At 39.1% G+C, this 23,489-nt stretch overlaps 2 protein-coding genes and 1 long non-coding RNA gene across 6 annotated transcripts; all 3 read left to right on the top strand.

Annotated features, from left to right (window-relative positions):
* The first annotated feature begins 5,813 nt into the window (after nucleotides 1–5,813).
* On the top strand, nucleotides 5,814–6,890 carry LOC111339031 (uncharacterized). The gene has a single exon (XM_088742401.1). The coding sequence runs from the start codon at nucleotides 5,814–5,816 to the stop codon at nucleotides 6,888–6,890; it is 1,077 nt and encodes a 358-aa protein (XP_088598527.1).
* A 573-nt stretch (nucleotides 6,891–7,463) lies between these two features.
* LOC148717714 (uncharacterized) lies at nucleotides 7,464–7,940 on the top strand. The gene has a single exon (XM_088742400.1). The coding sequence runs from the start codon at nucleotides 7,464–7,466 to the stop codon at nucleotides 7,938–7,940; it is 477 nt and encodes a 158-aa protein (XP_088598526.1).
* Nucleotides 7,941–12,457: 4,517 nt separating this feature from the next.
* LOC148717713 (uncharacterized) lies at nucleotides 12,458–23,234 on the top strand. 4 transcript variants are annotated; one of them, XR_015994504.1, is made up of 6 exons: nucleotides 12,536–12,633; nucleotides 13,165–13,335; nucleotides 13,623–13,744; nucleotides 17,779–18,105; nucleotides 20,002–20,057; nucleotides 20,382–22,504. It is a non-coding gene; the product is annotated as an uncharacterized LOC148717713 (long non-coding RNA). The 4 variants fall into 4 exon arrangements; XR_015994507.1 differs by lacking the exon at nucleotides 17,779–18,105 and having other exon boundaries at nucleotides 12,458–12,633; nucleotides 20,382–23,234; XR_015994506.1 differs by lacking the exon at nucleotides 17,779–18,105 and having other exon boundaries at nucleotides 12,458–12,633; nucleotides 20,002–23,234.
* Nucleotides 23,235–23,489: the final 255 nt, after the last annotated feature.

Here is a 23,489-nt window from a genome sequence, read left to right as displayed (position 1 = left end):
AAACATCCCTACCTCCTGAGTACGTCAATCGTATATACCATAGTTAGACCAGGAAATATCAAAATAGGTGAAAGATGGTTGTTTCGCCTTCTATGACTTATACAAAATTAAAAGCTTTTGGATTGGCCAAAATGTTTTTTAACCCAAATTCTTGCAAATGCCATAGATTCTAAAATTTTAATTTATATCCCTTCAGAAATAAATTTACCTTTTTAGAGCGTTTACTAAGAATTTTCAGCAGGGTGGAGTTAATGTAGCGCGGAATGAGTATGACGTCTTAAGAAAGTTCTGGTCACATTTCCGGAACCTTTAGAAAGCGACAGTTACATCCATCGGCGCATCTTTCTCCTAAAGTTTTATTTGGAATCATTTCAAACCTTCTTATACGACTTTGAAGCAGAGAAAAATCTCAATTCTGGCGGAAATTGAAAGATGGAAATAAGGAAATAAAAGGTGATTCTGGGACGAGAAGAGAAATCATCATAAAGAGCATAAAGTCAATGGTGCATGTGTCAAGTTTGAATTAAATAGAGTAATTCTAAACTAAATATTTAGTATACCAAATAATTTATCACATGGCTCCGAAAATAAAGAGGGAAGAGCGAATTCGGAAACTCGAAGCTTGTCGAGTTCCCCCCTCGTTTAGAAAAGCCAACTTCAATCTATGCTGCAAGTGAAAGCATTCTGTTGTGTGCAGATGATGCCCAGAGAGGAATTATACAAGTGAAATTACATTACAATGGAGTTGGCGTTGCTGGTACTCCAGCTACTATTTTCTATTCTTGTTAATCCTGAAGCCCCTCTATGTCTTAAAGAGAAATTCCCCTTTGTATCTGCAAACAGTGCCCATATGACCAGGGGTGCCGCATCGGGAAACTTAGTGGTCCCCCAGCCCCGAACAAACTCCGGCAAGTGCATGTTCTCCTTTGTAGCCGTTATTCTTTTTAATGCACTACTTCTTGAGATCAAACAGCTTGTAAGAACTCCTCCTGTCTCGCCTAATGCTCCTATGTCTTTCTCTGCTTTTTTTAAGCGCAAGCTACGCGAACTTTTCATTAAAATACTCAATTCCGTTGCCCATCTCGAAGAACTTTGCTTCTTTGCATGCCGTTTCCTGCTTTACTGCAATTGCTATTTCTCCTGATCGTCCGAGTTTGTTGCGATGCTAATTACACATTTTTTTATTCTATTATTTTTAAACTTCATTTTAAATGTTAAATTCAATTAATTATTGTATGCATGTATTTTTCGAATTTTATTGTATATATTTTTGTTCTGTATTACAGAGGGCCATGTGTTTGAAAACTCTTTACTGGGTTAATCATGTATTTACCCTCTTGAAATAAAGAACATTGTATTGTATTGTATTGTATTGTATTGTATTGTACCGGAGTCAAACTCGTGGCCTACTTGGATTTCGAACGTCATACCTATGAAAGTTCTCACACAAAAAGCCTACTTTGCAGCAGACGGTCTAGACTGTGGTCTTTACGTCTGCAACCTATCAAGCTTAGACCTACTTCTAAAAAACAACTCGGAGTCTTGCAAAGAAATCAAAAGAATTCGTGAAATTGAAGACGGGATAGCATTCACTGACTTGAGAGATCGAAAGGTAAAGTTTTTCTGTCCTTTTGAGAAAAATGTTAAAAGCCTTGATGGGCTATTGTCAGAAAGGAGGATGTGATGTAACGGACGAAACGTGTTCTTTTACGCACGTTCATGGCATCTGTTCTATGGAGAAGACTCTATTCGTATCAGATGTTGTTACAGGCTGCATGCAACTAGCATCGAGAGTCAGTGGTACTATGTCGTTCTAAGTATCGTATGGGAATGACAACATCAAAAAGACCGTTTCTGAGGTGAAACAATAGCACAGTATAAAGAAAACCACAGCCGACAACCAACGGCCCTGAAGGAACTGTGTCTAAGAAACTCAAGTCTCACTTAAACTTCTCGAAGAAGGAATGCGCCGCCTGCACAACAGCATAGCTTCAATCAATAATCACGGATTATCTCGAAGACATTGGATTGTGCACATTACTCACAACAGTTGTGGATAATCTGTTCGCAGTTTCCAATTTAAGCACGAGACCTTCACAGCATTTTAGTACTCCCAAGACTTGAAATATTTACTAAGGAGTCGTTGAAGAGAGTAATAAAGTGGGCAACCAAGTATTTTACTCATGAAAACTCCTACTATCATATATCCCTCAGACCAGCACGGAGTTTGCAAATGCCAACAGAAGAGATCAACCCCGAGACTGAAAGTGCTTTGGAAAAATTTGTGGAGAAGTATCGTCCGTTGGACAAAGGACAGTTCGGGAGGAAACTACCAAGGACAAGGCAGGGGCATTTCTACTGGCCATCTTCACAAAGCAAAATTCCACTAAAGTGGACTTGTTGGCGGGACTAGGGAACGATTCTAACTCTAGAGATCAGCCAGTAGGGCTCAGCAGCGACAAAGGAGCTACTTCTGAAGGTGGGAATGTGATAGATGCCACATTTTTTGACGACTGTATCGTTGAAGTGGCATTTGCTGAGCTGCGAACACATGCAGACGAATATGGCACGGACTCAGAAAAAGACTTTTCTGACCGAGATGGTGAAGATATTACCCCAATTACGGTTTCTAGATCTGGGGCGGCAATTCGCGCCCATTTGTGCTTGGATTTCTAAGCTACGCAAACGGTAGATACCTCTAGTAAAGTAATTGAAAAGAAGGCAAAAGAACACTCCTTTCCGACCATTTCATCGGAGCCAATCGCAATCGACGCATTATAAAACAAAACATAGAACCAGTATGGTATACAAGAGGACTCTTCACAAGTCTATTTTCTTTCTGACAATCTTCTTTCTAACATTTTGACCGGCTAAGGGGTTGAAAAGGAACGTGTCAATGTTTCGCACGGGCAATCAAAAGTTTGTGTGCAGCAGAATTCTAACTTACTTAAACACCCTTCAAACAAAGACTGATTGTCACTTGGAAGATCATGGAATTATTTCATTCCAGAATTGAGAAAAAGTAGTTCTTATTGTACCAATTTTCGACTTAATTTTTTAGTTTACTATATGTGTCATTTTATCCAAAAATAGGGTTGGAAAGAAATAATTAACTCGCCAAGTTATTTATGAACAGTCATTTGACTGACAACTGACAAATGGCCTAAAATCTAACTGAGAACTGATAAATGGCCGAAATTCTAACTAACAACTGACATTTGTACCCCCCCATTCAGACCCTCCTATAGTAATAATTTAAACTTTAAAATCCTTCCAGTCACTCTGCTTTTAAAACACCGTCCCACAAGCTGACACTTATCTGGACTACGATTTTTAAGGGAGAATTGTATCCTAAGTTTAATTATTGGATCACATGTATGACCATAACGAAGAACGGCAACAAGTTGGAGACGAAGGTCTATCGCAAACCTACAAACACGGGCTTGCTACTCCATTTTCAAAGCCACACCGATTTACGCTATAAGAATTGTCTTGTTAAAACAATGGTTCATCGTACAAGGGATGCATCCTCTATGCATCAGGCATTCGTCGATGAATGTAAACATCTACAATTTATGTTTACTCACCTTGGATACCCAAGTTCGTTAGTTAATGGCATCATTGATAAATGTGATTATCACCCAACACAAGAGGCTAAGACGAGACCTGTTACTGATGACACTTTAAGTGCCAGTATCCCGTTTAAAGATCAAACCTCAGCGAACTCAGTTAAAAAGCAGATGCAGGATCTCAGTTCTAAAATTGGCCTTGATGTACATCCAGTATTCACCAGCAAGAAACTTGAGCATGATCTTAAGCTTAAAGAAATCAAGCCACCTATCGTCAATCAACTCAGCGTTGGTTATTGTTATAAATGTGGTTTGTGCGATTCAAATTATGTCGGATATGCGACACGCCATCTATTTCAACGAATTTTAATGCATATTTTTAATATTATTGCTCCTCACATAAAAAGAGCCACCCAAAATGCACTTGGCCAGATTCAAGAGTTTCTTTTAGTCTTACGATTTAGCTTTTCGTTTCAATATATCTCTATCAACCACATCGAGAATTTTCGACAGGTGGATACATGTAATGTCGATCAGACTTAAGTTTTTAATCCTGTGGCCAAGCGTGAGGAACTGAAAGTCACCATGCCTACAGTTTTCCCACGTAGTTTTGGCAAGAAAGTTGCAGTCATCATTGACCGCTTTGAGATCTTTATAGAAAGACCATCTAGCCTAATTGCTAGGGCAATGACCCGGTCTAATTCTAAACATTACAACACTATAAAGTTTCTTATTGGTGTAACACCACAAGGTGTTATCTCATTCATTTCAAAGGGATGGGGTGGGAGGGTGAGTGACAAATTTCTCACAGAAAAGTCTGGGGAAGCTTTTACCTGGGGACATAGTGCTTGCTGACAGGGGCTTTGATAGTGCTGACTCTGTTGGCTTATATCAAGCTCGCCTTCATATACCAGCATTTACTAGGGGTAAAAAGAAGTGGTAGAGGAGTTAGGTTTGGAAGGTCCAAAAGAGAGAGTTACTATTAAGGTTGCAAATGATCACAACGTTGGTTTAGTGTCAGCCACTATGGAGATTGCATTAGAGAGTTTGGATGGTCAAGTAGACACCGTGATTGTTGCGAAAACATCGCACAGTATTTGTGGTGGCATGAAAACGACTAACTGTTTAGAGATAAGAGATCAGTTGAAACATTTGAAGAACATTCCGTTCCCTAAACTAGGGAAGAGAAGCAAAATCGACATGCTCATTGGTTCAGATTATTACAATTTGCTATTTCCTGTGAAGGAAGTTCATGGAGGCGATGGTGAGCCAAGTGCAAGACTGTGTCCACTAGGGTGGACAGCTATTGGTACCATTGATGTGTGTGAGCAACATGAGTCATGTAGCACAGGATTTCTTCACACCTATCGGATGCAGAAGTCAGACGGTAATGAAGGGGAGCTTAACGTTCTGATGAAACAATTTTAGAACCTTGACGCTATTGGCATTACCCCTCGAGTAGATCGACAGCTGACTCCAGATGAGAGGCTAGCGGTCAACAAGGTCAACGAGTCCACGAGATTCATCGGAGAGAGATATGAGGTTGCTGTGCCTTGGAAACAGGACAGACCACAATTGCAATCAAACCGACACATGGCTGAAAAACGCCTTCGCTCAGTCCAAAAGAAGTTGATGCAGGATAAGAGCCTCGCTCACGCGTATCAATCAACGATTAATGACTACATCAGGATGGGATACATTCAAGAAGTTCCTGAGATGGAGCCAAAACCAGCCTCAGAATGGTTCCTTCCACACTTTCCAGTGGTTCGCCCAGAGAAGTCCACAACCAAACTTCGGATTGTATTCGATGGCTCGGCTCAGCAAGATGGAAAGAGTTTAAACACCTAATCGTTACCAGATCCTAAGTTGCAGAGTGACATTGTAGACATTTTAGTGAAGTTCAGGAAAGAGCCATTTGCTTTAGTTGGTGACGTGACACAAATGTACCCTCAACTAATTCTCAGACCAGTTGACAGGCCACTGCACAGGTTTCTCCATAGGAAACTAGACCGTGATGATTCACCCAGGGTGCTTGATTTTCAGAGGTTCATTTTCGGAGGTTGTCATTGCCCATTTTGTGTTCAGTACGTTTGGCAAAAACATGCAGAACTTAACATGAAGACGTACCCATTGGGAGGTAGAGCAGTTTTGGAACATTGCTACATGGATGACCTCATGCTTTCAACACCCACTGTAAATGAGGCTAAATAAACGAGGAAGCAACTGACTGGATTCCACATCCACATGTGGGTATCGAACGACGTTAGTGTGAGTGCTGACATAAAGGAAGAAGACAGAGCTTCTGATATCGATTTAGAGAAGAGAGAGTTGCCGACTACCAAGATTCTTGGTGTCCTGTGGAGCACAACAGAGGACAAGTTATTTTTCCATTACTCTTTGCAATTAGATGAGTTTGAACTCACCAAAAGAAATGTCTTAAAAAAGACAGCTACCTTGTACGACCCACGAGGTCTCTTGTCGCCTTATATAATCAGATCGAAGTTGTTGAACCAGAAAGCATGGCTAGAAGCAGGGGCATGGGATGATTTGTTGCCGAAACACCGTCAGCAAGAGTGGATTAAGTGGTTTCGAGAGTTGAATGACCTTAAACTAGTGAAAATCCAAAGATGTTTGAAAGACCCCGTGGCTAAGGTGGTGGAGTTGAGTATCCACACATTCACAGATGCCTCCGAGAGCGCATATGCAGCTGCAGTCTACGCACGTCATGTCTATGAAAATGATGACGTTACTGGTCGATTGATTACATCAAAGTCCAGGCTTGCGTCTTTGAAAGCTGTTAGTCTTCCCAGACTGGAGCTACTAGGTGCGTTGATTGGTACACGACTAACAATGCAAATTTGCTCTGCCCTCAAGATCTCCACAGACGAGGTGACATACTGGGTGGACAGTATGAATGTGGGATATTGGATCCGAGGTCAAGGCAGAGAGTACAAGCCATTCATAGTTCATCGTGTGGGGGAGACCCACGAGTGTTCAGCGCCTAGTCAGTGGCGCTATGTACCAACCAACGCAATCCCCGCGGACTATGAGACAAGGGGCCTGACAGTTGAAGATTTAGCAAGCACAGGTCAGGGGTGGAATGGGCCTGAGTTCTTGAAGAGGGCAGAAGAGGAGTGGCCAGAGTGCAAACTCGATCAACCAACCTCTGAAGAGGGTCTTGAGTTAAAAAGAGGAAAGGAAGTCTCAGCGAAGGAGACTTGTAGCTATGCAACTATCAAGGAAGGTGGAGAGAATGTTGACGGTGAAAATGCTAGAGAGGAAGGTGTTTGGGGGTTAAACCCTTTGAGGTATTCAAAATAGTTTCGGGTAAAAGGGAAAAAAGAATTAGAATCTCGCTTATCTCTAGTAGAGTGAGAGCCTGGGTACACCGATTTAATACAAACTGTTGGAGACCAGCCGATCAGAGATTGAAGGGCGAGCTTACGCCATTGGAACTTTCACATGCGGAAGAAGCCATTGTCAGGGAAGTGCAGACTAAGACGTTTGGAGCAGAAAGGGAGGCGCTGAGAAAAAAACAAGCAGATCCCAAGACAACGTACACTGGCACCACTGAATCCAGTATTGTTTAATGGAATTTTGAGATAACAAGTTAAAAGGGTCGTCAAAGGGTGTCGGGAGCGTGCGAAGCGATTTCGATCAAGGCCAGCCTGTAAGCAAATGGCACCTTTACCAAGAATCAGACTACAGCAAAGATCCAGGCCATTTATAAATTGTGCAGTTGGTTTTGGTGGACCCTACCTCACCAAGGAAGGACGTGGTAGAGTACGAGAAAAGCGATATTAGTGCTTATTCCTCTGCCTACAGAGCCATTGCTGCCATCTAGAGTTGGCGTCGTCCTTAGATACTGATGCATTTCCTAACGCTTTAGTGCGGATGGCTGGGAGAAACGGATGGCCTCAGCAGATGTTGAGCGATAATGGAACAAACTTTGTGGGAGCGTCAAGTGAGTTAAAGGACCTAGTCACTGCAATTGACCAAGACAAGGTGCAACGCATGACTTCCAACAAAGGAGTAACATGGAAATGGAATCCGCCTGATGGGCCGCATTTTGGCGGAGTCTTTAAGTCAATGATAAAGTCAGCTAAACGTGCGATAGCTGCGGTACTTAGTGATGCAGAAGTAAGTGACGAGGAGCTGGAGATGATTTTTGCTGGAGTAGAAAGCCTACTCAACTCGAGACCTCTCACAACTGTGAGTGATGACCCTAATGACAACTTAGTGTTGACTCCAAACCACTTCCTGATCGGACAGATGGGAGACAACTTTGTACCCGAGAGTGTAGACAGCACCCCTTTCAACTTAAGCGGGAAGCGTTGGCGAAGAGTCCAAGAGCTTACGAGACACGTTTGACAACGGTGGATGCGAGAGTATTTGCCACATATTGGATCGAGACCAAAATGGTTCTTCCCTGTGGAAAACATTCAAGTCGGATATGTTGTTGTTGTTATTGACCCTAATGCCATTAGAAGAGACTGGAAAGTAGGACGAATCGAGCAAACGTATCCTGGACCAGATGGACTCGTGAGAGTCGTAGATATGCAAGTAAAGGACTAGGTCCTAAAGCGACAGATCACTAGAATCTCTCCGCTGGAGATTCAGTAAAGATGACCGAGTTTAATGGCTCGGTTTATTTGAGTTGAGGACATTTTTAGAACAGGGACAGTTTTAGTTATGACTTGTTCGAATTTCAGATCCCTCTGCTATTCGGGAGGGGAAGATTGTTGTGACCATCCGGGAACTGCCTGGTTGTGGCATTGTCCCGTGTGGCTTTTCGGGCAGAAAAAGAGGTCTTTTAAGAAGAACGTTTTCGAATCGATGTTTAAGGATTTTACAGTCAATAAATTTCTTGGTTTGGTTAATATTGGATTTAACACGGAGAAATGACCCGCATGAACAATAGGAGATAAAAATTTTTAGTAATAAGCCCGTTAAAACTATCAACGTCCGGCGCTAGAGTTAAGTGGTACACTTTGTTTTATAGATAATATCGAAAGTACTTGGAATCCCATTGTAGTATTAATAAACAAGAGAGAAAAAATTATCCAATATCGATTTAAAACATACGACATATCATTAAGTATGATATATATTGTCTGCATGTCAGTAATTTTAGCAATGTCAGTTTTGCCAGTGAACCGTAGGAAGTTTGCAATGTTGGTCTTACAAGCTATGTAAATGTGTAGAGTACGAATTGAAAAAAAAGAGGGCGGATAGAACAATGAAGAAGGGCTCAATAGCTCTTCTAAAAAGAGGACACTCGTGAAAAGCAAACTATATAGGAAAATCGATCTGGCAGTAAATATCAAGATAAGAAGTAAAGAGAGTGTTAGGTGGAGCAACAATAGCGAGATGAACACCTGGGTGTATTCCTGGACAACACATGACTTACTTACTTACTTACTTAATCCTCTTCGTGTTGTGAAACACACAAGGCCTTGGCCAAAGAGCGCCATTGGCTTCTGTCGGGTGCTTGTCGTTCCAGGTGACCCCTAGTCTCCCTCGCAGCCGGTTTTTTTGGATGTCACGCAACATTGCGTGACATAAAAAAAAAAAAAAAACGGCTGCTAGGGAGACTAGGTGACCTCATGTCCCGCTGTTTTCCTTCATCTCTTTTTCCACTGTCCTCCTCCATGTTTCTTTCGGCCTGCCTCTCTTCCTACGACCATCAGGGGTGGGCAACTCGTGGTAAAGCTGCTGAAGGCATGCGCAGCACATGCCCAATCCATCTCCATCTCCTTCGCCGGACTTTTGAAGAGTGACAACACATGAAGTGATCTAATATTGTAAAGCAGATGAAAACATCCATGATAAGAGTCTCATTCTAAATTTCAACAAACAATTTCTTGGCTGAATCAAAAGCGAGTCGTCAATAGGGAATGTTACGCTGTCAAAGAATGGGTAATAATTTCCACGCTGGTACATATTTCCTATGCAGTTAAGGTCAACAAAACAACCACGAAAAATCCAGTCTGTTTTCGATAGCAGAAGAGCACCGCCAGCTGGCAAGAAGAAAAACTCCGCCGGGGTGGATGTCATCAAACTCTTGTAAGGACAGGGCCACCACCCAGTTTGTATTTGGAGTCTAATCCCAGGGCAGAAGTGTAAATGTGTCTGTGCTTTTCCTGTAATTACTAACAGCAGGAGCACAAGGCTATCGTTTTAACTTGGTTAGGATTCTACCTATTCGACATTTCGACTTCAAGTGAGGCTTTTCTAAATTTTGGCGCTTATTTAGACTAGTAAATTTTATTTTGCTCTTAAAGTGTTGTTAAAATGAAGATTTTGTCTTAATATCATCAACCTTCCGAATTTTTAGCACAACACTACGCGCTATTCTCGTAAATGTAAGAAATCAGTTAATTGTTTGCTCTTGAACGGTCTACCTTAACACTTTTTTGAAGAAATAGATATTTCTTGGTCATTTTTCCTTGCATTTTATTAATAGCTTCTTGTCAAGAGAATATATTTTACAGTTTGTATTTGTGTGAGTTTATATTCTCTCGCTTGGTAATCCCTACAAATCTACATATCGACATCTGAAATTTTTTTTTCTGGGGAAAACCATAAGGGTAAAACGATCAATTTATTTCCTTTGGAAATCCAGCAAAGAAGAGAAGGAGAGGCCGGATTGTATATCAAACCGTGATGAAATGTGAAGATGTTCTGAACAATGCATTCTTACGCAAAATGTAATTAAAAGATTTTCTTCAATTCGTGTACCTTACAGGATATATTAGTTTAATTTATTGTGGCATGTTCTCCTCGGCCCATCGTAGAGCGAAAGAAGGTCGCAAACATATACTTTTTTTAAACACTTTTAAAGCTCTTGGATACGACAACAGAAAGGATCGACGCCACGTGAAACGTGATTCGTTTTTCTCTACGAAAAAAGGGAGTGAACAACATATTAAACTTTCTGTTTGAAATTCCCGAATGCCATTCGAAGAGAGTAGAATTGGTAACGTCAGCTCTAAGGCAACCGGAGGTAGATTCGAAAAGTTGTTAGCCCGAGATAGGAGTATCGGCCATGAGAGAGTCGATGGGTTTATAGAAATGACTTAAGTTTAGTCGAAATAACAAGCTATAAGTGTTGATGCGGGTTAGATCGTGATATATCTTAGAATGCTTACCGTTTGTCGGAAACGACTGGCCAAACCGGTCAATTTATTGATGAATACGCCTCTAAATTTATGTTTTTTTTTTCGGATGTTCACTCATATTTACAAGAACATAGGTCATCAGTCCCGCTAAAAAACTTCGTGCATGGGGAAAAAGGATACCTGAAACCCTGTCGCACAAACAGGGGTTAGCGTCAACTGTCACACGGTAAACAGTCCTCATCATCTTCCAATGACCCCCCTGCTCTCGACCAAAAAGAAATCTCCAAACGGGCCAAGTGTTCCCAGCCTCAAAAGTAAATCATTCGTTATCTATACAGTAAATTAGAATGTCCGTTCCCTTTGAGAATTTGGAGCGGTATCTTGGTTGTACTTAGTCCTCGGGGATCTAGCTCTGGTCATCGGCTTAAAAAGGTGACAATTACTGAGCTGACAATTGTCATGATTTTACTGATTAACTAGCGAATCACATTAACCGGTTTCTGAATACTAATTATTTACCTTCAAGATATTGACTTTCTATCGATTTTTACCTTTAATTTCATACATTTCCATATTAGTTCTGGTAAATCAAAACAAAATAGCGATATAAAAATTATAGCGAACGGATTGACAGAGTTAGAATTATAGTAAAAAGGCATCTTCAGAGAAATAACCTTTGAAGACTGTTACCTAAAAAAGTGACTAAACAGAAAATTTGGAGAAAAAAAGGCGTACCTAAGCTACCGCTTCTAAAAGAGCTACTTACTGTTCGTCTAAGCTACCTGATTCTAAATTTAGTTCAGAGGATAAAAAGTATGAGTTCTCTACTCCTTTTATAGCCCCTCTTGCTTTCGGCACCCGTCATCGGCGCTATCGCGCTAATATTACACATATATTTGCAGTTATGCCCCACTAAATAAAAATTCCCGGCGCCGCCCATTTCGATTCACAATTGCGTTCGAAAAAGTAAATATTCCAACTTCCAAGGTATCTACAAGTCCCCTCTAAGATTCCGACCTCCTTCAATCACACACACCTGAAACAGAAGTCCTCTTCCAACGACAAACCTAAAATGACTCAGGATATATAACATGGCGACCGGTATGTGGGTTCCCATTCTCCCCTCGGTTAAAATTGTGGAGAGCACATATTGTTCCTCTGTAAAACGCTTGTTCCACCGAAATGATCATGCCCAACTTTCTTGTTTTCTCGTGATATAAGGCTTTCACTTGATCAAAATTTTCCAAGCGAGCAATGTGGAATACATAAAGAGCGACACGCGCTCTGTCGTAATCATGAACAAGAATTTGAAAGTTAACAAGTTCGATTTTTACGTAGTCAGTGCATCAGTTGTGGTTATCAGTGTCTTAATCGATAACAACAGTCTTTGAAACGTTTTGTAACTTTGCGATAATTCTGCAACTTGAAAAGAGGTCTGAGGAGCGCTTAGCAACAATTTAGAATGTAGGAATTGTTGTCTGTCGTGAAATCGAAACAGACAAAACAAGCTGTTTCCTTTGAAGTTATTATAAACAACTTGTTTCATAAACGGGTTTGTTTGCTTCGTTTCTATTTTTTAGCGGCTTCAATGACAATATCATTGCCTTACGATGTTATTTTACAAAGGGGAAAAAATTTAAGTTGACTCGAACTTGACTCGGGACTCGAGCTTTACACGGGCCCGACCTTGACTCGTGAAATTGTATCACTCCATCCTCACTTGTCTCTGTTGCTGTTGTTGTTGTTGTTGTTGCTCACGCCCTCTTTAGTCTATTCACAAAGGATTAGCTTGCGAACGCTGACGTATTTCCGGCTTTCGCTTTTCTCCGCTCCTTTGAAAGCCACAGATAAGTCTGCGTTCCCAAAATGATGAAGGGAAAACTATGTTGACTCGAGGGAAAAATTATGACGATGCTGATAAAAGAATAATAACATTGAAAATGGTAATGATAATAATGATAATTGTAATATCAACAATAATAACAATGTTTTACGATAACAGGGAATTATAATACTATACTGTAATGCCGTTACTCAGGCGGCATACATAGGCGATCACAGCCGTCAAAAGTCTACCTTTTGCGAACGTCGTAATGACTAGGCGGCGTGCTTTCAGATTTCTAGAAGCAAGTTGTCTCACAAAAAATACCAACGTATGATGCACGATCCTCGCAGTAGATAGCGCTATATATGAATATAAAGTATATGAATTTCATATATTCATTGTATCTCATTTATCACTTTCACGGGTTTATTACGAATCAACTTAACGGCCTGCTCCCAGTTGGCTTGGTAGAGCGCTGCTCTAGTATCGCGGAGGTCAGTGGTTCGAGTCCCGTAGAGGCCTGATTTTTTTCAGGTCTGATTTTCGCTATTGCTTAAATAGCGCATAAAGTACAAAATATATGAATTTCATATATTCATTGTATCTCAAAAAATACCAAACAACTTTTTTTTGCATATTTTGGGCGAAGGCGGTTGTTGCACTGTTTTCCATTCAAAATTTGCGCGGGATATTGGCGCAAGTGCCCCTAAAAACTTATCCCTTGACGATGGACCGTTGTGTAACCTGGCCGTCGCCAAAAGTTGGAGCAGTCTGCCAAAAGTTCGAGCAGTCTGTCAAAATGGAGCGTAGAAACGCGCAGGTGAGCCCATGTTGATCTCGTGTTAGGATGGTTTTTCTTTGTGTAATTACGATCTGCTAGTAGCCTTTAACCTATAGATGTCAAAGTAAATTAGCTTTTGTCAGGAAAATTTCACAACTCAGATCATAGCTCGTTTTGAACGCTCCTGCGGGGGCATCAAGTAGGTGTGATAATGACTGGCCGACTTCAGAGATGATCCCAAGTAGCTCTCAAAATCTACTTCGTAGCTATTTGAAATCTCTTTATGATGATTATTTCGATATTTATAACTTGTGTCGTAATTGTAGGTTTGAAGTCCCTCAAGTTTTGGAAAGAGTAGATTTGACGAATGCTCGCCGTTGGAACTCTGCGAGCGCAAATAGAACACATCAGAAGTACATCACATGCATTTCAGGAATACTTCCAAAAGGTTTGCGAACAATTTTCCTTACGGTAGTGGTATTAAAGTTTCAAAGTCTGATGTTATTCTAGTGCTCTATTTAGATCAAGCCTCCTCTCGTTTAAGATATTTTGACGATTTTTCCGATTTCGGCGCATTTTCACCAACATTTGTTGGTGATAGTTGCATGAACAAACCCACTGAATTTGCCGAAACAGTCTCATTATTTAGATTTTCTTTCTTCGGTGTTCGTGTTTGCCAGACCATTCTATGGTTGTTGCTCAGCTAGGGTAATTTGTCCGCTTATAAATTGATTTAGAGGTCGTTGTCACAGAACGTACTTCGCCGTACATCGACACTGAAGTATTAAGCTTTTCTCCAGTAATGACTTAACAGGAGATGTCGAAAATATCGGTTGTTGAATACTGCAGTTACAATTGACACTCCTCAAAATGTGTCTACAGTGTTTCCTATCTCTGAAAATTCTCCACTGGTAGAAACTATAAAGCCCTTGTTCCAAAAAAGACACTTTTAAGTTTTTACAAATGAACGAGTTGATACATGTAGAATCAACAGTGTCAGTTATATTAAACCTGGTTCACAAATGCAAAATGTTAAGTCCCCATTAACAAGTTTAGATGTTGGTGAGGAGCTTAAAAATAGGTCTGTGATACAATGTCCTCTAATCAGGTTTTTTGCGGATTAATCATTTTTTTGAGGGAAGGTTTAGTTAATTTCTTTTTTGTTGGGCCTCACCTCTTTATGTACCTATTTTATTAATTTCCTGGCCAGTCCTTGGCCTGTTAGTTAACCAGTGTACAAATTCTGCTCTAACCAAGTCCTCCTTTTGTCACACATTTGACATTGACAAAGGTTTTTCATTAACCCCTCTGTATTTTACCACATCGCTAACTAAGCTTTTGTTGCATTTTGAATTTTATGGTTAAAAACTGGAACTTTTCAGTAGCAAAATCTTGATAAATAAGTGGTGTGTATGTTTTGGTGAAGGCTAGTGGTGTTGTGGATCTGATTAAATCTGATGGTGAAAGATTAATTCTAAACTGAGGTGATCTTAATGTTGGAAGCAACTTGCGTAGTGTGCTTGGTGCTGCTGGTGATTCAGAGTTACATAAATGGCGAAATAAAGCTGAAATACCAAACAAATCAAATTTTGGTTATTTATACTGGAGAAAGTGACATTTTTTCCATGACCTTCCTGTGTGATGGTGTTTTTGGATTGGGAAGGGGGAATTTTTTAACAGAAAGATCAAAAATTGGGGATAAGGATGACATAAGTGTCAGAGGGTATGCAATAGTTTTTTAATGATAATTGCAATAGTGATACTTTATTGGGTGTAAAACAGATAAAGACTGAAGGCCTGTTTTCAATCTGGTCTCACTAAAAGTACTTAAGAAGCCTATAAACTAGTGTAAAGGAGTGCTAGCTAGATATGATTTATCTAATAAGAACATAAACAATTACAATTGGCCAATGAAACTATTTTAAATCTCTTAACTGGGAAATTCAGTGGTATAAAACTCTAGTTAAAAAACATTTTAATGAGGATGACATTTTGATGTTAGTATAACTTCATTATCAAGTCAAAATATGAATAGAAGGAGTATGTATTATATATATAAATTGTGAAACAAAGAAAGCTAATTACACAGTAGGTTATATAAATGTAAAAGATACAAATACATGGTTGGAAAAATGAAAAAGAAAGACTAAAATTGCATCACTTAAATAAAAAGTTTTGGATTAATAGTCACTTTGCAGAGATGGTTTTAGTTTTCATCTAAAAAGCATTCCATAAACAAGGCAGTTGAATTTACTTTCACATTTCTTGAGAACATGAAATTGGTCACTTTTGAATCCCAGGAGGCTTCCATGTAGTTCTCTGAAGTGATTGCCAACAGCAGAGTATTTATGTTCAATAATGGTTTGGTGAAGGTGTTAGGTTGTCATGCTAACATAATCTGCATCACACAGATCATATTTAAATTTGTAGACAATGCAATGTTGATTTACCAGCTCCAGTTTTTTACATACATACCTACATATACTTAATTTCAACTCGAATTTTCAGAGTAGCTCTGTCGAGCTAATATCTTCAAGAAAGAAAAATACGTTAAGTCTGTCAAATTATCAATAGAACTACTACCAATTAATACAGTAATTAAAAAAATTACTACTAAAAGTTCATTTTCCTTAGGGCTATCTTAAAATTTTTAAATGATGTAATTGTTCTCATGCTGTCCGGGAGCAAATTCCAAGTTTTTGCTGCTTGATATTGGATTCACTCAAGACCATATTTTGTTGTTTTTGGTATAGCTAGAGTCAGAATATTCTTTTCTCTAAGTGAATAACTGGAATTATGAAGAACAAAAAGTTTTTTTGGATATCCAATATACATAGAAACAAATAAGCTCTTGAAAACTACTGCCTCCTGGTTAGCTCAGTGGATAGAGCGCTGGACTGTTGTGTGGGAAGTCGAGGGTTCGAGCCCTGGCTGGACCAACACTCAGGGTCTTAAAATAATTGAGAAGAATTTGCCACCTTTCTATAACATCAAGAAATGGTTAGATATTCTTGTCTTCTTGGATAGAGAAGAATAAATGGAGGTCCCATCTCCTGCAGGGTTGGGGTAGGAGACGTTAATTTCCCACACACAAGATTACTTTGTGATGGTTGTCCTCCACTGGAGTGGGATGGTGGGTGTTTTAGAGGGCCACTAGGGAGAATACTTTCAAAAAAGTAATTGGTGTCACCCTCTTAAAAATAAAGGTTATTATTATTATTATTACCATTACAGTTTTGTAAAGTCTTCCAGTATATAAGGATGCTTTTTCTGTTTTGGCATAAGATTTTGTCCAAGCTTTTGATTGGTAATTAATTGGTTGAAGAGAAATATTAATGTTGTTGCTGAGATCTTTAAGTCGCTTTCTTACAGTGCTTCCAGGTTTCTGATCCTTAATAATGGAAACTTCATTTGTGTTTTTAAATGTACAATTGTGAATCTCACTACGTCTAGGCAATTTACAAATGCTGCTTGAGATTGGCTCATTCAATACACACACAAAAATCAAAATTGCATCAAATCTGGGTTGTCCCAATTCCTATTTCTGCAACAAAAGATGTAATATGTTGCTCTAATAGCTATATTTATCATTTTCTTGATTATGTAAAGTTGCTGCTATTTGTCAATGCTTGTGTCATTCATCATGTCTACGAACGTAGAGCATTCATCTGAGAAAACGCCAAGGGAGCTCATGGAGAGATTTACAAATTTCACACATCGGAAAGTTCTACTCATTTCGTTAATCAAGTTCTGATATTTTTCTTTTTTACATACTGCATTGTTGTACAGGTTAGATTCGAAACCAACTGTTAATTCTAGAACATATAGGCACTTGGACTGGATTAGGAAAAGAAGATCTAGACGATAATTTTCACCAGTTATTATTGAGGGATTTAGAAAACCAGTAACATCTGCATAGATTGAGGCATAGATTGAGGAGCTAACATTAATTACAGGTTGAAGGGACTTGGCAATGAATTTAAGGATTGAGTCGTGTCTCCAGGTAAAGCAATCAAGGCATTGTTGACAACCAGTGACAACATGAAGGAGTGACTCAGGATTAAGGCAAAAGGAACAATCAGGACTTTGTGATAATCCCCATCTTACCAAATGCTTACGTGTAGGAAGAGAGTTGATGTAGTGGATGGTAAAGTTGTAAATGTTCTTCGGTAGATGAGACTGGGCCACTCACCAAATAGAATTTACAGGTGACAATGAATACTTGATGACATTTGAGAAGAAGAAACGTTGAGATGTTAGGTGGTGTTGCAGTTTATCCTCTTGATTAGAATGGAAATCCTAAAGAACTTAGTGGATTTGTACACATCATATTGAATATTAGTGTGACAGCTTGAAGATTTCCAGACACTCTTTCAAGGAATCATTTGGGGACTCTTTTAATGAATTTCAGAGAACTGACTGGCACTGAGTAAATTTGATAGAGGGAGGACAAATATTACCCCCAAATTTATTGCTTTCTAGGAAAACACTGCTCAGTGTTCCAGATATCGGAATATCAAGCCATTTTTGGATGTAGCCATTCACTACAGAGTCAAGCTGTTGCGTTATCCAGGTTTTGGATATATTTGCTATGGTGAAATGCCATGACAATTTCGATAGACATAGCGGCTGTACAGAAGAAGTTTGTGTTTAGGATGGTGTGGCTTTATATCGATGTCATTCATCAAGACTTGTACAAGAGAAGACAATTCAGATTTGTGTTGGTTATTAGACAAAGAAGTGACCTAAGTAACGAAATGATTCACCCATTTTCACACGGAATGAGAGCTCCATTGATCAACAGCTTGGGTAAATATTGGACAGATTTAGTGCACAGTTTTTGTATTCCAAAAGTATAACATTTGTCAACTCTGATCGTCATGTTCGACCAATTACACCATAATATGAAGCGATTAATTAGGTGTTGATTTTCTGATTCCTGACCACTTATGACAGTGGCATCATTGGCAAACTGAAACCATTGAATGGGATTTAAGAACTCGAGGAAAAAGCCAAACTGGCGCTATTTTTCAGATTTAATATGCTGTAGAAACGTGTTAAAACACAAGTTAAAGAGAAGTGGGCTAAGGCAATCACCTTGAAGTACACCACAACCAACAGATAAAGACTTTTCAAATATGATTGGGAATGTGGTGGTATTCAAGAGCGCTTTGAATCGAGTTGTGATTAACTTCACCAAAAGCGTTTTTAAGATCCAAAAGAGTAATGATGAGTGAATGCTGTTTGGCACAAGCTTTGTTAATGGTATCAGCCATTTGGGCATTATGCTCAAAAGTTCCAGAAAGACCTGGTGTAAAGTCTTTTTGAATTTCCTGTTCAATGTAGTTGTTAGTGGTGAGGAAGTTGAAAATGGCATTACGAAGACACGAGGTAAAAACCTTTAAAGGCACAGATTGTAAAGTAATAGGACGAAAGTTAGCAGGGTCATTGGTGTCTTCCTCTTTATGGATAAGGATTGTGCAGGCTTGCTTCCATTTGCTTGGGACGGAGCCAGTAGACCAAGCTTTGCATATAAATTCAGATAAGTAAGTGCATAGAAAAGGACTTCGTTTGAAACAAATTCTTCACAGTTGATCTAGGGTACAAGGCGAACCAGACGCCTTCATTTTTCTTAGAACATTTGAGATCTGTTGGTATGTTGGAGGTTCAAGGTTAAACGGAATTACAGGTTCTGATAAAGTAGGTATCCAGCTTGGAAGGTTGAAAACTTTATAATTTGGATATATCAACTAAGTTGAAATGGTAAATTGGCCACCGTAATGATTACAAAAGCTGACGTTTCGAGCGTTAGCCCTTCGTCGGAGCGAATAGAGGAATTGTGGGTTGTGTGTGCTTTTAAGGGCAGAAAATGGAGCTACGTTATTGGTGGGTGCATGGCAACGAGAAAAACATGAATAAATTAGTGGAATGAAAAGCGTTCATTGATCCCTGTGGGATTGAGACTGCCGGTTTGAAAGATGAGCTTTTGTTCAAGATTTTTACGGCTTTCCGTGCTACCTAAGTGCAAGGAAAGACCGCAGATTGCCATATGTTGCTTAGAATGATTAGGTAAACTAAAATGTCTAGCGACTGGTTTAGATGTGTCCTTGTCATTCCTTTCCACGTCTCGTCTCGAACACCTTCGAGACGTGGAAAGGAATGACAAGGACACATCTAAACCAGTCGCTAGACATTTTAGTTTACCTAATCATTCTAAGCAACATATGGCAATCTGCGGTCTTTCCTTGCACTTAGGTAGCACGGAAAGTTGTAAAAATCTTGAACAAAAGCTCATCTTTCAAACCGGCAGTCTCAATCCCACAGGGATCAATGAACGCTTTTCATTCCACTAATTTATTCATGTTTTTCTCGTTGCCATGCACCCACCAATAACGTAGCTCCATTTTCTGCCTTTAAAAGCACACACAACCCACAATTCCTCTATTCGCTCCGACGAAGGGCTAACGCTCGAAACGTCAGCTTTTGTAATCATTACGGTGGCCAATTTACCATTTCAACTTAGTTGATATATCCAAATTATTTCGTTACTCCCACCGACGCAGCCCCAAACAGTTTCTTTCGAAACTATCAGCCTTTATTCAGTTGAAAACTTTAGTCAGATTTACTGATGAAAGAGTTCTTTTAAAGTAATTAAAGCACTCATTCATGGAAAACGAAGGAAAGATTTCGTCTTTTTTGTTGAAGATCCTTTTGACATATCCCCAGAAATTTTTGGAGATGGAATGATCATGATTCATCAGGTCAGTGTTAAGTTGATGCGACGTGTTGTCTCGCAGTTTGTCACGCAATAAGTGAGATACATATTTAATTTCTGTGATGTTGGCATTAGCAGTCTGCTTCAAGACTTTAAGGGATTTCTTAAGATCATTTTTAGATTTTCCTTTGTATTTCATTATCAGGTTTCCATTAGGAGCTTGGGTAACTTGACCAAAATTATCAGAGAAGTAGTCATAAACAGTGTCGTTCAGAAGTTTAACACTTGAGTTGAGATTCTGAACAATGATTGGAGGAGTCAGAGACAATTTGGATTAAAATATTTTTGGCCATTAACCATTGTTCTTCAGATTTAGGTAGATTTACTCCCTTTTTAATACTGGGAAAGCAATGACCTTGAGGTTGAGGGGAAGGCATGGAAGGAAGAGGCCATGGAGGGAACACCTACATCGTCAGATTCTTGGTAGGTGAGTGCGGCATCATCAAGGTCAGCACGAAGTTGATAATTTAAATCCAAAACAACTCCACAACTCCTTTGATGCATCTTCAATCCTCTGTTACCCTTCCAAATTCTACAACAGCAGCACTTCATGAGACAAATACGAGGGGAAGGATCTGCAGTGACTGACTCATTCACATCTTCATCCATTCCAGCAGAAGGATGCTCTGCTCTAGTAATTCTATGTTTACAGCGCCACGCATGGTGGCCCAGCGAGACAAAATCCTTGCGGCAGAACATACAGACCACACCAGCGAGTAAAAAGAGCAAAAACCATGAACAAAATATAGCCTTGAACAATTAAAAGCTCTCCATTGATTAATTCAAAGAAGAATTCAATCCAAGCACAAAAATGACGTTTAAACCGAGGACGTGTACAAAGCGTGTCCACTTTGCTCAATGATCATAATAATCATAATAATAATAATAATAAGAATAATAATAATAGTAATAACATATTTATGCAGGATAACCAATTCAGTTATAAAAACTGCTATCAACATGGGTCCAGTGGAAAAAAAAAACAGTGTGTGAAAGTCACAGAAGCCACATACACAATCTAAGAACATATTATATAAAAGGAGATAGGAAGACTAGAACTAGATTCATAGATAATTATTAAATATATCAGCCCCTTTATAAAAAAATGCTCTTTTGGTTGATTCTAATTTAACCTTGTCAATAACTAATCTGTCCTTATTCCTAATATTATAGTCATGAATATCGTGTCCTTTAGATTGAAAATATTTAGTAAAATAACTTGGAGCCAGTCCCTTAAGGCACTTTTCTACCAGATTAATGACGGTGGATTTCTCTTCTTTTGGCGAGAGTTTCCCAACCAAAGCTTGTAAACATCTGTTCGGTGGATAAATAGGCATTATTCAATACTATTCTTCCAGCTCGCCTTTGTAGACATTCTAAACCTTCTTCATTTCCTTTGCCACATCTATGGAAGACACCACTGCAGTAATCCAGGATTAGGAGAATCATCAATAATTGATGTTTAAATTGACAGTTTAAACAGTCTATTCACAGATTCAATTGTTAATGATGGCCATGCTCTTGAGAGAATCCCCAATATCTTAGAAACTTTCTTCTTTACATGGTCGATATGCTGATTCATTGAAAGGCTACTGTCCAAAGTAACGCCAAGATATATAAAGGTACCACTATACCTTAATGGTATAGGTAGTAATACAACCTTGTCTGCTGCAGTGGGATCTTCATCTCATGTTGATGAATCCTGATTGACAAATTTGTTGATGACACCATCGATGAGGTTGAGAGGATAGCCTAGGCAGGTAAATATCAACCTTAATTTGTTGCATTCCTGTTCAAAGAAACCTTCTGTTGAGGACAGTGCTTTTGTGCAGCAAACATCGATGTGGCTATTATAGTGGAGAAGTAAACCAGTGTTGGTATGTTAACAATATACTCGTGTGTCAAGCGTAGTTCCGTTCTTGATTGTTTCAAATCCGATAAAGGAGATCTTCTTGTTTGACAGCTCCATAGTGAAATCAGTGTTAGTGTGGAGGTTGACAAGTGTCAAAGGAAAACATTTAGCAGAAATGACATTAGGCGTAGCAACCAAGGTATCAGTTACATATCTCGTATAGAGAGATGGAAAAGCTTCACCTAAGTTTGTTGTAAGTTGTTCTTCTACATGACACATGAAAGCATTAGCCATTAAGGGACCAAGTGGCGTTCCCATCGTGACTCCATCTACTTGCTCATAAAGTTGACCACTGAATTGAAATAATTTATTTGATGCTGAAATTTTGAGCTTTGTCAGCTTTGCCTTAAAAGGTTAAGGTTGTAGGTCGTGTTAAAACAATCATCCCTAAATGCTTTGTAGACAGTGATGTTAATAGTTTCTTTAAGAGGGACATTTGTAAACAATGTTGACACATTTTAAGATACCTTTTTAGAAGTTAAAATTAAGAAAATAATACAACAATTTGTGAATGATAAAAATGACTTTGTTATAATTCCTGTTTCTGTTTCATTTGGATTCCACAGAAGTGTTTTTTTGTTAGAAGCTGAAAAGAAGAAAATGTAACAACAAGGTCTGCATGTTAAAACTTCCACATCTTTCCTGTTTCTGTGTGAACTGGACATTATTGTGTTTGCTATTATATATCAGTGAAGCTTCTGCTTCTAAAATAAGTTCTACGATTTCCGTATCAGTGAGTTGGTCAAAGGGTTTTGGGTTTCCTTTGCCACTCAACTGATATAGTGCATTAAGTTAATCATCAAAAAGAACCAATGAAATTGGAAAATTAAAGGAGACTTACATGTAAGGTGAAGTTTGATTGAGATTCTATCACATGACACCGGGGGCAAGAGATCACATGAGATAGCATAGTGCATGTGTTAAGTCATTCTTTAAAGTAGTGGTTGTGTCAGATAATGCCAAGTTATTTATTCAGATCACATAATAAATCATAGGGTAGGGACCTCCTGAAATAGTGTAGGGTGGGCATGTGATCTCTTGCTTCCAGTGTCATGTGATAGAATCTCAATCAAACTTCACCTTACAGGTAAGTCTCGTTTAATTTTCCAATTCTATCACATGACCGGAGGCACAGAGATCCCATGAGACTTCAAGGCTCTGACATAAGGACATACATATATATACATAATATGTTAACACAAGAACGGCATACTGATTCGTCAATTGATTAAAATTGGAATGATTTATTAATTCTTGAACAATGAATGCTTAATTGTAATCATCTCTACAAATCGATAAGTCCCATTTACATGGTTAAGAACAAAACTTTCAATAATATGTGAAAAACAATGTCATAACTTCGACATTAAAGATAACACGAAGAAAGCACTGCTTGTGCTAATGACAGTCCCCTTGATTCTATTACTGGCTTTTCATAAAATTAGTTAAATGTCTGTGCAGATGCCCAACCAATTGTGCTTAATATTGTGTCTAAGGGCACATCTT

The sequence above is a fragment of the Stylophora pistillata genome, chromosome 13, assembly GCF_964205215.1.
Source record: "Stylophora pistillata chromosome 13, jaStyPist1.2, whole genome shotgun sequence".
Classification (NCBI taxonomy): domain Eukaryota; kingdom Metazoa; phylum Cnidaria; class Anthozoa; order Scleractinia; family Pocilloporidae; genus Stylophora; species Stylophora pistillata.
The sequence above is the reverse complement of the archived record's forward strand: the minus strand, read 5'-3'. Positions and strand labels throughout refer to the sequence as shown.